The sequence below is a fragment of the Cervus canadensis genome, chromosome 2, assembly GCF_019320065.1.
Source record: "Cervus canadensis isolate Bull #8, Minnesota chromosome 2, ASM1932006v1, whole genome shotgun sequence".
In the NCBI taxonomy this organism is placed as follows: Eukaryota; Metazoa; Chordata; class Mammalia; order Artiodactyla; family Cervidae; genus Cervus; species Cervus canadensis.
This window is the reverse complement of record NC_057387.1, coordinates 94,989,927-95,005,045: the sequence shown is the minus strand read 5'-3', so window position 1 is coordinate 95,005,045 and position 15,119 is coordinate 94,989,927. Positions and strand designations below refer to the sequence as shown.

The window sequence follows — 15,119 nt, the reverse complement described above, 5'->3', positions numbered from 1 at the left end:
CTGCATTGCAAGGCAGATTCTTAACCTCTGGACCACCAAGGAAGGCCCTCATTCTTTTCTAGTATAGGTATTTATTTAGTGATATGTTTTTCTTGCTATCGAACTGCTTTAACTGATATATTTTCATTTTTATTTAGTTTAAAATACTTTTCTAATTTCCCTTTGCATTTCTGCTTTGATCCACAAGTTACTCTGAAGTATGTTGTTTAGTTTCCAAATATTTGGAGATTCTCCAGAGGTCTTTCTATTATTGATTTCTAATTAAATTTCATTATGCGCACAGAACATACTTTGTATGTCTTGAATTCTTTAAAATTTATTGGATCTTCTTGTTTTATGGACCAGAATATGATCTTAGTAAATGTTCTTGTTTACTTGAAAAGAATGTGTTTGGTAGTGTTCTTTAAGTGTCAGTTAGGTCAAATTGGTTGATGTGTGCTCAGGTGCTCAGTCGTACCTGAGTCTTTGCAGCCCCATGGACTGTAGCCCACCAGGCTTCTCTGGTCATGAAATTTTCCAGGCAAGAATACTGGAGTGGGGTGCCATTTCCTATTCCAGGGGATCTTCCTGACCCAGGGATAGAACCCATGTCTCTTGCATCTCCTGCATTGGCAGGAAGATTCCTTACTACTACCCCTTGCTGATCTATAAATTTCCACTCAAATGATGAAAAACTTGGCTCCAACCACCCATTATCCATATATATTTAGTTTTTCAATTCCACTGTACATAGTAGCAGTGTCAAAATTGTTTTCCCCATACTCCCATGGGAAGCACCTTTATAGACGAGAGTTGAGTATATATATGTAGTTCCTTTTGCCTTTAGACTCCATTCATTTTCCATCTTTTTATGACTTGATAACTGATTTGTTTTTAGTGCTGAATAATTTCATTGTCTAGATGTACCACAGTTATATTCACCCACCTACTAAAGGATTCATCGGCTGTTCCAAGTTTTGGCATTTATCAGTAAAGTTGCTATCAGCTTCTATGTACAAGTTTTTATGTGGACAGAAAGTTTTCTACTCAACTGAGTAATTACTTAGGAATACAGTTGCTGGATTATAAAATAAGACTGTGTTTAAGCATTGTAAGAAATTGCCAAACTATCTTCTAAAGTGGCTATACCATTTTGCATTCCTACTAACAGTGAATAAGTTCCTATTATTCTACATCCTTATTAGTATTAGATATTGTCAGTTTTTTTTAGCCATTCTAATAGATGTGTATGAGTATCTCTTTATGGTTTTAATTTATGATTCCCTATGACAAATGATGTTGAGCAACTTTTCATGTGCTCATTTGCCATCTGTGTATCTTCATTGGTAAGATGTCTGTTCAGATCTTTTTCACCTTGTAAAACTCGTTTGTTTCTTATTGTTGAGCTTAATGTTGATCCATGTTGAATTAGTTTTTGTGAAAGATTGTGTCTAGATGATTCTTCTGTGGGGTTTTGTTTTGTTTTGTTTGCATACAGACATCTGGTGGTTTTAGCACCATTCATGGAAAAACCTATCTTTTCTTCGTTTATTTTGGATACAAGTCTTTTGTATCCAAAATACAACATGTTTTGCAAATATTTTCTCCCAGTCTATGGCTTGTCTTTTTTATTCTCTTAACAGTGTGTTTTGCAGAGCAGCTTTTTATTTTAATGCAGTCCAATTTATTAATTTTTTCATTGATCGTGCTTTTGGTTTCATATCTTAAGAATTCATCACCGAAGTCAGGGTCACTTCCTTTTCCCCTATGTATCTTCTAAAAGTTTGATAGTTTTGTGCTTTATATTTAAGCAGATGTTACATTAGGATCATTTATGTGATCCATGTTGAATTAGTTTTTGTGAAAGATTGTGTCTAGATGATTCTTCTGTGGGGTTTTGTTTTGTTTTGTTTGCATACAGACATCTGGTGGTTTTAGCACCATTCATGGAAAAACCTATCTTTTCTCCGTTGAATTGCCTAAGCTCCCTTGTCATAGATCAGTTGAATATAGTTGCATTTCTTTATCTCTGGGTGCTCTGTTCTGTTCCATTATCTATGTGTCTGTTCTTTCACCAATACCACACTATCTTTTTTTTTTTTTTTTTTAAACACAGATTTTTTTCATTGCACTTTTTGGTCTTTTTTACAGAAAAAAGTTATAGGTAGTTCCACTATATATTGCAATTATTTTTTAAGTAATAAATTAAGACTTTTAGTTGGAGTTTCAATGTCAAACTCTCAAAAATTAATGGAATGAATATACAGAGAAGTAGAAGGATATAGTAGACCTGAAAAGCACTATTAACCAATTCAACATAATTAAGACTTACACAATTTTCACACAACAGTAGGATACAAATTCTATTCAAGTTCCCATAGACTATGAACTAGGAGACATTGGAACATATCCAGGGGTATGAAACAAGGTGCAGACATATCATAGTCTAAAGGTATTGAAATCATAGAATCTGTTCTCTCATCACTATGGGATAATGTTAGAAGTCAATATCTAAAGATATTTGAAAATAACTAACATATTTTCAAGTGCAATGTGACATTTACCAAGGGAAATCTTTGACTTAGCCATTGAAAGCCTCAATGAAGTTAGAAGACTGATAAAACACAGAGGGTGATTGCAGAGAAAGCATTTAATGAGAGATTAATATCAATGTGAGAAATTAATATTAAAGATTCTCTAAAAAATCCCACGCATTTGGAAGTAAATGTCCACTTTTAAATAATGAGTGTATCTAAGAAGTCATAACAAGGAAAATTAGGAAATATTTGTAATAGAATAATAATCAAAAGAGAATTTACTAGAATTCGTTGCATACAGCTGGAACTGCTCAGTGCAATTAAATGTAGTGTAGGCTCTTAAATAACGTATGAAAACAAATAATGGACACTAGCATAAAGTTTTGTGAAATTTGAACAAAATCTGGACTTCAGTTAATAATACTGTATCACATGTTAATTTCCTGCCTTTTTTTTTTACATAGTATTTCTTTATATTCTCAGAATTGAATTAGAAGTTTCAAGCTTCATTCAAATTTTTTTAATCACTAAGACCATAAATTTTCCAGATTTTTAACAGTAATACTGGATGCCAAAATACATGGATCTATGTCAAAGTTTTGAGTGAATAAAAATAAAAAAATTAGCATTCTATTCATACTAAGTCAAACAAATGGAATCAAAATGTCATACAGTTTTTAGCCATACAAAAACTCATAAATTTTCTAAAATATATATATTATACATACTCTATATATTTATGTATACAGGAACTTTCCTGCTATATTTGATAAAGGCTTGAGAAACAACAAAAGAGATGGAGAAATTGGAAAGCATAAACTAAATGGGAGTACTGAATATGAAGTAGAAAAAGTGAAACAAACTAGATAAAAGTAAAAGATCATCATATAATCCAGTTGTTTTTAAACATGGCTGCTCATTAGAAACACATCTGGAGCTATTGAGAGAAAAAGTAATACCTGGACATTTGTATTTTTCAAAAAAGTCCAAGATAATTCTGATATGCATCTGGATTTTATAACTTGATTACAGGTTCTTCTTTTTTTTTTTTTTTTACAGGTTCTTCTTTTAAATGGTGGTTTTAGTAATAAAGAATTCTGTTATTTTCTGTTGGCTAGTAATGATACAATGGTATTAAGCAAATAATAGTTACATAACCACAAGAATAAAAAATGTTTATCAATTTTCACAATCAATAGCCAGATGAAAAAATAAAAAGATAATTACAATTGCAAGCTATAATGGAAACATGATTAACTTAACCACATAAAAAAATTACATACAGTTTGAGGGGTTAAATAGAGTGATGTGGTAAGTGGAAGTGCATACATGCACATGTTTTCATCCACCCAGCAAGTTTTCATCTTTTGGTTGATGCATTTAATCCATTTACATTTAAGAATTATCAATATGTATGACCCTATTACCATTTTCTTAATTGTTTTGAATTTATTATGTGTAGGTCTTGTCCTTCTCTTGTGTTTCCTGCCTGGAGATGTTCTTTAGCATTTGGTGTAAAACTGGTTTGGTGGTGCTGAGTTCTTTAACTTTTGCCTTGGCTGGAAAGCTTTTGATTTCTCCATCAAATCTGAATGAGAGTCTTGCTAGGTAGAGTATTCTTGGTTGTAGGTTCTTCCCTTTCATCGTTTTAAATATATCATGCCATTCCCTTCTGGCTTGTAGAGTTTCTGTTGAGAAATCAGCTGATAACCTTTTGGGAGTTCCTTTGTATGTTATTTGTTGTTTTTCCCTAGTTCCTTTTAATATTTCATCTTTGTCTTTGGTTTTCTTCAGTTTGATTACTATATGTCTCAGTATGTTCCTCCTTGAGTTTATCCTGCCTGGAATTCTCTGTGCTTCCTGGACTCAGTTGACTATTTCCTTTCCCATGTTAGGTACATTTTCAGCTATTATCTCTTCATATATCTTCTCTCTTCTCCTTCAGGGACCCGTATAATGTGAATGTTGGTGTGTTTAATGTTGTCCCAGAGGTCTCTTAGGCTATCTTCATTTTTTTTCATTCTTTTTTCTATATTCTGTTTTGAGGTAATGATTTCCACCACTCCGTCCTCCAGATTATCCATTCTTCTGCCTCCATTGCTGCTGCTGCTGCTAAGTCACGTCAGTCGTGTCCGACTCTGTGCGACTCCATAGACTGCAGCCCACCAGGCTCCCGTCCCTGGGATTCTCCAGGCAAGAATACTGGAGTGGGTTGCCATTGCCTTCTCCAGTGCATGAAAGTGAAAAGTGAAAGTGAAGTCGCTCAGTCGTGTCCAACTCTTAGCGACCCCATGAACTGTAGCCTACCAGGCTCCTCCGTCCATGGGATTTTCCAGGCAAGAGTACTGGAGTGGGGTACCATTGCCTTCTCCGTCTGCCTCCATTATTCTGCTATTGATTGATTCCTTCTAGTGTATTGTTCATTTCTATTTGATTGTTCTTTAGTTCTTCTGGGGCTTTGCTAAGCATTTCTTGCATCTTCTCCATTGTGTTTCTGAGATCCTGGATCATCTTCACTGTGATTTTTCTGAATTCTTTTTGTGGAAAGTTGCCTGTGTCCACTTCATTTAGTTGTTTTTCTGAGGTTTATCTTATCCCTTCATCTTAGACATCACCCTCTGCTTTTTCATCCTGATTAACTTTCTGTAATGTGATTTTTATTCTAGCCACTGCAAGATTGTAATACCACACTGTCTTGATCTCTGTAGCTTTATAGTGAATCTTGAAATCAAGTAATATCAGTCCTCTAGTTTTATTGTTTATTTATTTATTTTTAGTATTGTATTGACTTTCTGGTTACTTTGCCTTCCCAGGTAAGCTTTAGAATCCTTTTGTTAATATTCGCAAACTAGTTTGGTGGGATTTTGATTAAAATTGACTCCATAGATCTGGGTGGGAAAAACTGACTCCTTTTTTAAAAAAATAATTTTGTTTATTTATTTATGACTATGCTGGGTCTTCATTGCTGTGCAGGCTTTTCTCTAGTTGTGATGAGCTGGGCCTACTCTCTAGTTGTGGGGTGCAGGCTTCTCATTGCTGTGGCTTCTCTTGTTGTGGAGCACTGGCTCTAGTGCTCAGGCTTCAGTGGGCTCAATAGTTGTAGCTCCTGGGCTCTAGAGCACAGGCTCAATGCACAGTTGTGCATGGGCCTAGTTACTCTGTGGTATGTGGGATCCTCCTAAACCAGGGATTGAACCCCTGTCTCCTGCATTGGCATGTGGATTCTTTACCACTGTGCCACTAGAGAAGCCCTGAACTGACATCTTAACAATATTACATCTTTCAGTCCATGAGCATGCAATATCACTTCATTAATTTAGATCTTTGACTTCTTTAATCAGTTTTATTTATAGCATATAAATTGTATACATATTTTATTAGATTTATATGTAAGCATTTCATTTTTGTGTTAATTGTATAATTGTGTTTTTAATTTCAGCTACTGATTCTTCATTGCTGGTTATAAAGGAAAGCAATTGACTTGTACTGTATATTAGCCATGTATCTTATATCCTATGACTTTGCTATAATTGCTTCTTAGTTCCAAGAGTAATTTTTTGGTTCTTATTGATTCTTTAATCTCTACACAGACAATCATCTCATCTACAGTTTTATATCTTACTTCCCCATCTATTTACCTTTTATATCATTTTCTTGTCTTGTTGAACTAGCTAGCACTTCTGCTATGATGTTGAATAGGAGTGGTAAGAGGGGGCACCTTTGCCTTGTTCTCAGTCCGAGAAGGAAATCATCCACTTTCTCACAGTGAAGTCTGATTTTAGCAGCATAGCTTCTATAGATGTTCTTATCAATTTGGGGAAGTTCCGCCCTATTTTTAGTTTGCTAAGACTTTTTATCAGGAATGGGGGTTAGATTTTGTCAAATGCTTTTTCTGTATCAGTTGATGCAATTATGTGTTTTTATCTCTTTTGTCTGTTGTTGTAGGTTATATTAATTGACTTTCAAATGTTGGACCAGACTTGCATACCTGGAGTAAATTCCAATTGGTCATGGTATATAATATTTTATACATTGTTGGATTTTATATTTCTAATGTCTTGTTGAAGATTTTTACATCTGTGTTCGTAAGAGATACTGGTCTATAGTTTTCCTTTCTTGTAATGTCTTTATCTAGTTTTGGTATTGAGGTAATACTGGTCTCATACAATGAGTTAGGAAATATTCTTTCTGCTTCTGTTGAAAGAGATTGTAGGTAGTTGGTATTACTTTTTCCTTAAATGTTTGGTAGAATTTATCAGTGAAATATCTGAGATCAATCTTTTATTTTTTGCAATATTATGAATATTGATACTTTTTTAAAGAAGTTCTTTCTTTTTTATCCAGTCTTACAATCTCTATCTTTTAATTGGTGCCTTGTAACTGAGTTGGTAAAGAATCTGCCTGCAATGCAGGAGACCTGGGTTTGATTCTGGGTCAGGAAGATCCCCTGGAGAGGGAAATGGTAATCCACTCCAGTATTCTGGAGAATCCCATGGACAGAGGAGCCTAGCAGGCTATAGTCCACGGGGTCATGAGAGTTGGACACGACTTAGCCACTAAACCACCACCACCACCACCATGCTATTTCATTTACTGTTGTTGTGGATAATGTTTTGGTTTAAATCTGTCATCTTCCTATTTATTTTCTTATCGTACCATCTGTTTTTTTCTTTATTTGCTCTTTTATTTGGGACTGAGTGTTTTTTAATTTTATTTTATATCCTCTGTTGGCTTATGAGCTGTAACTCTTTGTTATTTAGTAGTTGGATTAGCATGTATAATATACATTTTATCACCATATTAAACCACTTCACTTGTAGCATAAAAATAATACTATTCTGTTTCTACCCTCCCAGCCTTTATATTGTCTTCAACCTTTTTGTTTTCATATATAATATAAATTTCACATTACCTTGTTATTTTTGTTTAAACATTATTTTTTAAAGACATTTAAATAATAAGAAAAAAATCTTAGATATTTTCCCATGTAGTTAACATTTCCAGTGTTCTTCATTCTTTTGTGTAGATCCATATTTCCATCTGGTATTATTTTCCTTGTGCCTAAAGGACATTTTGAAACTATTTCTTGTAGTGCAGTCTTCTGTTGAGAATTTTGTTTGGCTTTTTTATCTGAAAATATCTTTATTTCATCTTTCTTTTTTAAGAATATTTTCACTGGTACAGTGACTTTTGACACTAACTGCCCAGAATTGGGCAGAACTTAGGTTATGGCCACAGTCCTCCACAAAACTATCGTTACTTTAGACATCACTTGCATGATTGGCAGTTCCCAGCCCACTCATAATTCTCACCAACTGGGTACAAGTTCGGGGTTCCCACTGCCTTCTCAGATTTAATAATTTGCTAGAATGACTTGCAGAAATCATAAAAGAACTATATTTACAAATACAGTTTTATTAAAGCAAAAAAAGATACATTAAGAACCAGCCAAAAATAGAGATACTTAAGGTGAAGTCTGGGAGGTTGTGTGTGAAGTTTCTGGTGCCTTCGCTCCATGAAGTCTAGATGCTTCACTCTCCTGGCACACTGATGTGTAACAATATGCAGAGTATTATTAACCAGGAATGCTCATCAGAGCTGTGGTGTCCATAGTGCTTACTGAAGTTTCATTATGTAGGCATGATTGATTAATTCATCAGCTATGTGATTGAACTCAGTCTCTGGCACCCCTGGAGGCCAGAGTAATATCAGATGGCTTAAAGCTTCAGCTCTCTGTTCTCTTGGTTCCTCATCTTATTTGCATAAACAGTCGGGCCCCACCATGAATAACAAAGATACTCCTATCACTTGGGAAATTGCAAAGATTTAGAGGCACATTCCTAGGTACTGGGACAAATGCCACCAGGTTCTTTATTACACAGTAGCTGGGTATAGAATTCTAGGTTGGTAGGATTTGTGTTTTTTCCCATTAATTTAAAGATGTTATTTCACTATCCTTTTGCATTATTTTCAGTGAGAAGTCTACTATAATCCTTACCTTTATTCCTGTCTAAACATGTCTTTCCTACCCCCCTCAATCTGCCTCCCAACTACTTTTAAGATTTTTCTTTTTATCATGAGTTTTGAGCAATATGATTGTAATGTGCTTTGGTATATATTTCTTCCTCTTTCTCTTAGAGATTCTTAGATAAAATGGGTTTATAGTTTTTCCATCGAATTTAGAAAACCATCAGCCATTATTTCTTCAAATATGTTTTCTGCATCCTCTACTGTCTTATCCTTTAAGGATTATTATTCTGCTTGAAGTTGTCACACACCTCAGTGATGTGCTGGTTTTTATTATTGTTGTTATTTGCAACTTTTTTCCCTCTTAGTGTTAGGCATTTCTGACATGTGTGTGTTCTGTGAATCCCTAGCTTTGCTGTGAGCTCCTGGAAGATCCTTCATGTTCTTTTCAATAACCATCACTATACCTGGTCCTTGGGAGACTGGTCATTGTTTGTAGAATACTCATGTTCAGGGCATTGAGGCTTTAGATTGGTGGTTTTGGGAACCAACAAAGGGCATCTAGCTTTACATGTCATGGATCAAACTGAGGGTACTTGTTAATCTCTGAGATGACACTATTTAAAAAGAATTTTATATATATAGTTTTCTCAGTTCAGTTCAGTTCAGTTGCTCAGTCGTATCCGACTCTTTGCAACCCCGTGAATCGCAGCACTCCAGGCCTCCCTGTCCATCACCAACTCCCGGAGTTTACTCAAACTCATGCCCATCAAGTCGGTGATACCATCCAGCCATCTCATCCTCTGTTGTCCCCTTCTCCTCCTGCCCCCAATCCCTCCCAGCATCAGGGTCTTTTCCAATGAGTCCACTCTTTGCATGAGGTGGCCAAAGTATTGGAGTTTCAGCTTCAGCATCAGTCCTTCCAGTGAACACCCAGGACTGATCTCCTTTAGGATGGACTGGTTGGATCTCCTTGCAGTCCAAGGGACTCTCAAGAGTCTTCTCCAACACCACAGTTCAAAAGCATCAATTTTTCAGTGCTCAGCTTTCCTCACAGTCCAACTCTCACATCCATACATGACCACTGGAGAAACCATAGCCTTGACCAGATGGACCTTTGTTGGCAAAGTAATGTCTCTGCTTTTTTAGACCTTGATAATTCTTTTAAGTCCTACCTAAGGAAACAGCTATTCTAAATCACTTTTCTCACACCCTGGTGACATGTGCTAGCCAGGAGGTAGGATAAACCATGAGAGGTAGCCCTCAACACACAGGAAACCCAGAGGTGGTACTGAGTTGAGAGCAGATTTATTGCAGAAGGTGGTGCACCTCACTGGAGCTGCCTGGCAAGGGGATGAGTAGAAGCTGAAAATGCCTCTTCTTCATTAGTTCTCCTAAAAAGAGTGCCTTTATATAATTGATACAGAGATACTGCACAGGGTAGGGAGCCATTGTTTGAGTGACTGATTTTTCTAAGATCAGTACTGTGCTTAGTCGCTCAGTTGTGTCTGACTCTTTGCGACCCCATGAACCTGCCAGGCTCCTCTGTCCTTGGGGATTCTCCAGACAAGAATACTGGAGTGGGTTGCCATGCCCTCCTCCAGGGGATCTTCCCAATCTTGCAGGTCTTCCACATTGCAGGTGGATTCTTTACTGTCTGAGCCACCCGGAAGATCAGTACAGAAAAACATTGAGTGCTCTTCACACCTGTTGAATGGAGATAATGAGAAACTCATGGGCAGCTTCATGGCACTTTGAAACATCGTACCCTATACAGAAAATAAATTGTCCAAGAAGAAACCAGGGCCTGCTGAACTATCAGGTCCCTGGGTAGCTGCTGTTTCTCATAACTAGTGTGGGTTCATAGAGGTGAGCACAGAAGGAGGGTGGTGGGCAGGGACTGGCTGAGTGATCAGCACATCATGGACTGTGGTGCTTACTCCAACATGGTTTTTTGGGTAGAGACATGTTGACAGTTTCTCCTAAATACCAGCCCCCAGCTGACAATTGGACCACAGAAGTGTGGCAGGCTTAGATTTGGCAATTGTGGTCCTTAGCACTAAGGTAAGCACACAGTTGGGTTTTTTTTTCAATTTATTATAATTGAAGGCTAATTGCTTTACAATATTGTGGTGGTTTTTGCCATACATTCACATGAATCAGCCATGGGTGTATATATGTTCCCCATGCTGACCTTCCCTCCCACCTCCCTTCCCATCCCATCCCATCCCTCAGGATCATCCTAGTGCACCAGCCCTGAGCACCCTGTCTCATGCATCGAACCTGGACTGGCGATCTATTTCACATATGATAATATACATGTTTCAATGCTGTTCTCTCAGATCATCCCACCCTCGCCTTCTCCCACAGAGTCCAAAAGTCTGTTCTTTACATCTGTGTCTCTTTTGCTGTCTCGCATATAGGGTCATCGTTACCGTCTTTCTAAATTCCTTATATATGCGTTAATACACTATATTGGTGTTTTTCTTTCTGACTTACTTCGCTCTGTATAATAGGCTCCAGTTTCATCCACCTCATTAGAACTGATTCAAATGCATTCTTTTTAATAGCTGAGTAACATTCCATTGTGTATATGTACCACAGCTTTCTTATCCATTCGTCTGCCAATGGATATCTAGGTTGCTTCCATGTCCTAGCTATTGTAAACAGAAGCACACAGTTTTGTTCAAAGCTTCTGAACTATAAGTTTACAAGTTATAGGGGACATGTGAAAACTAACAAAGAGATGGAGATAATTCCTACCCTGTGAAGGGGTTGGGCATGCTTTGCAGACTTGGGGACCTTGTGTATGGACTGTTTAAGGAATACCACTCTCCTAAGTTCCCACCTGAGAACTTCATTTTCCCCTAGGCACACATATTTCTGGATTATATCCCCTTGGATGCAGTGTGCAGAATATATGTGTAAGTGCCTTTCAGACCAGCAGTCCTGTTGCCCTTTGAGAAGTGTTTGAGTGTTTGGCTGTGTGCTCTGCCCTGAATGAGTTCAAGCTTTTGCAAAGTTGGGTTAACTTGACTAGGCAGATTGGAACCTGAGGTGTTCCAAAGAGGACAGGAAATTGTCAAGTTGCTGCTAGATCTAGAACAGATGTCTGAGAAGCATAGATGGGTTATAGGCAACTTGGGAACAAGGGAAAACCCTCTGGGCTGCCAAACTTTTGCAAAGAGAGAATCATTAAACTAATGGTGGGCCTGGAAAAATAATCATATGTGCCCACTGCCAATGCTAGGAGATGATTTCTTTTCTAAAGGTTATCATCTCAGCCTTCCCCAGAAGGAGACCTCACAGAGGATTTCTTTTACTTTCCCTGTCCACAGGTAACAGTCCTTTGGATAGTCCCCGGAATTTCTCTCCAAATGCACCTGCTCACTTTTCCTTTGTTCCTGCCCGTAGGTAAGTTGGTAGACTCTTCTGTGACTAACATGTGTGGTATTTGCATGAATGTCAGTTAAATGTCAGCTTCCTCCTTTGAGGCATTGCCCTTCCAAGTCTGTTACCTTGGGTCTGCCAGCCATCAAAATTCTTTTCCTGCTTTCCTCGCCCAGGTCATAATTATCTTGTTCAACCTTTGTTTTCCAAACACTATAGGTGTTTGCATTTGAGTATTTGAATGGGCAAGCAGATGTTAGAAGTGGATTTATTTTACAATCTTAAACAGAAATCCTTGGTTTCCTGAGGGTATGTTCTGAAACATTATACTCCCGATTGAGAGCTGTGCTAATGAGAAGATGGGCTCTCCTCCCTGGAGGACCTGAAGTTACACTTTCCCTCCTCTAACTCAGCTAGTTCCAGGTAGCTGGAAGGAGCCATTTATGCCTCTCTCCTTGAGGATAAAGAAACTACCAGGTCTTCACTTATACTCCCATGAATTTAGAAAGATTTGGTGTGATGAAAAGCCATGTTTGTATTCCTCGCATTTCACTCATTTCCGGAAGTGATATGAACTTGATATGACTGCACATGGGAGCAGTCTTGACAGTTCAGCCCACTGCCAGGCTATCACCTGGCCTCTGGAGAAGTACCTGAGCTGAGTCACATGAGTCCATCCAATCCATGCATCAAGGCTTCCTATACAAATTATTTACTTTTCAGAACATCTCTAAAATTCTTCCTTGGCAGAGTTCATGTTCTTTGATTTTATTTTTAAAGCTATTCTTGGTTAGAGCCAGTCTTTGTCATTAAGACCTCCAGAAAAGAAATGTTTTCAGTATAGGAATATGCTGGATGGATGCATCTGCTTTTCCAGCCCGGCTGAAAGTCTCATTTGTCCTGGAATTGCTGCCTCAATTGTGTGTGAACTCTCGCCTCAGAGCTCGGACAGCAGGACCTAGGACTGTCCTCTATACTGAGTCATTTCCCATTCATTCAGTAAATGTTTACTGAGTACCCAGTAAGCCCAGGCACAGGCTGGGTACTTAGTCGGAACCAGACAAACAGAGCCCTCATTTTCTAGAAACTTAGTGGAGTTAGTAGAGTCTGTGCACTTGTTCCCTTTGAGGGAATGCTGTTCCCTCAGGTCTTTGCTTAGTTAACATTGGCTCTCCAGAGAGGCCTTCCCTCACCATACAGTATAAAGAAGTCCCTCATCATTCTCCAGCAGAGCATCCAGTTTGATGTTCAAACTAGTACTTTTCAGTGCCTGATACAGTCACCCCTGGGTATCCAGAGGGAACTGGTTCCCGGACCCTAGTGGATACCAAAATCCACAGATGTTTAAGTCTCATAGTATTTGCATATAACCTGTGTACATCCTCTTCTGTACTTTAAATCACCTCTAGATTACTTATAATACCCAATACAATGTAAATGCTATGTAAATAGTTTTAAATACAATGTGAATAGTGGCTGGCACCAGAAAATTCAGGTTTGGCTCTGTGAAACTTTCTGGATTATTTTTTCCCTGAATATTTTTGATTCGCTGTTGGTTGAATCTACAGATGCAGAACTATGGATAAGGGGGGCTGACTGTATTTTCTTATTTGCTTTCCATTTCCTCTTAACCAGAATCAAAGCACCTTTAATAGAGATGCCTTAATATGTTGCAAATATGTCTGCTGGTATATAATAAGCACTAAGTCGGTGCTTACTGATTGAATGAGTGGTGGGGAAGAATAATGAACGAGCAAATGAACAAGTATATAGTTATAACCTGTGATAAGCACCGTAAAGGGAAAGAATATGCTGCCTAAAAGAGTAGGAGGGCAATGAGGCTGGAGAGTCTATACTGGGTGGTCATGTAAGGCCTCTAAGAAGGACTGACCTTTAAGCCAGCCTGAAGGATAAGAAGGAGCCTGCCTTGTTGAAAGTGAGGACACAGGTGTGTAGACCAATCCAGGCAGAGGGAAGAGCATGTTCCATTGGTGCTCTGTGCCTGCGTCATTGCATGGGCTTTAGGCATAGATCAGCTAGGAACTTTGAGGCTTGGTATTACCACTGAGATCCACACAGATCTGTGCTAGGTGGCCTGAAGTTTGAGTCGAAGACAGAAACCTAGGCTGTCCTCTTACCAGACAGAGTCAGGAAAGCAGTTAGGTATTGATAGGGGAGGGGAGGAAGACGTCAATCCTGCCAAACAGAGTCCTTAGGAATTATGTTTCCTGTCACTGAAGTCCAGCATGGGCTTTATAGCATTGCATTAGTTTGGAATTTCACACAAAAGACAGATGTAGTGAAACCCTAGGGGTATACCTGTTAGTCATACAATTCCATTTCTAACTTTTGCACATTCCTAAACAAAAGGTTTGCCTCTGCCAGCTAGACCAAATGCCAGGGGTCAGACAGATCAATCTCTCTGGTTCCCTTTGGTTCTCACTTTAATGTATGTCTTTCCACTACAGCCATGGCCACAGAGCAGACAGGTAATAGCGGATTTGACGGGGAGGGGCTGGGAAACTGCTATGCATGGCCAGACAGTGTGGTTTGTGGTTTTGTGCTTGGTGAGAACTGGGTGTGATGAGTCTTCTCTGACTGTGGGTTTGGTCATTTGGCCTTTCATTTCTAGCAAAGAGGCTCTAAGGGAGCCCCTTCTGCCTGCTGGAACCAAGGCTCCATGCTCATATGCTTAGAGGCAGGATTTGATAAATAGTTCCAAGCTTCTGAGCAAAGAGACAAGTCACCCTCATTCCCACAGCTTTGCTTGGTCACCCGGTGGATGACCCAGCAGAGGACACAGAGGCCTCCTTATAGTGGCGTTTCTGACTCTGGTGGTCCCTGCTCCTCAGTTTATAGGAAAATGGCTGCCATGCAATTGGTTTCCATTTCCGTGTGAAGGAGGAAAAGTCACCTGTGGAGAAGTGTATCTAACAAGGGTTTGGGAAATGCCTCCCTGAGCTAGACTAGTTCCATTTTCACTGAGCTCTGTTTTCCAGGAATTGGCTTGCTTTCTTGTGTAGAGCTCTCAGGGCCACGCAGAGGTTAGAGAGAACATCATGTTTGAGCAGGCTCTTGGACATTTTGTGTCTCAGAGACTAGGTTCCAGCAGGACTGGCTGCCTGGGTGGCATGAATTTTGAGTTGTGTGCATGTGGCATGGAACCCCCGGCTGTCCCCTAACAGAACCTAGTAGGAAAAGCTGCTCAGTGTTGCTGGGGGTGGAGAGGAGTGCTTCCAAAAGAAA

At 38.7% G+C, this 15,119-nt stretch overlaps 1 protein-coding gene across 6 annotated transcripts in view; it reads left to right on the top strand.

Moving 5' to 3' along the window:
- Positions 1-15,119, top strand: part of MAST2 (microtubule associated serine/threonine kinase 2) — a 202,861-nt gene that overhangs the window by 160,474 nt on the left and 27,268 nt on the right. For 4 of the 6 annotated variants that reach the window (XM_043461465.1, XM_043461464.1, XM_043461469.1 and 1 more), the window contains 2 exons: positions 11,822-11,897; positions 14,342-14,362. In XM_043461465.1, the coding sequence (XP_043317400.1) occupies positions 11,822-11,897; positions 14,342-14,362 (97 nt within the window). The remainder of the gene's footprint in view (positions 1-11,821; positions 11,898-14,341; positions 14,363-15,119) is intronic. The other 2 variants (XM_043461467.1, XM_043461466.1) reach the window with 1 other exon arrangement.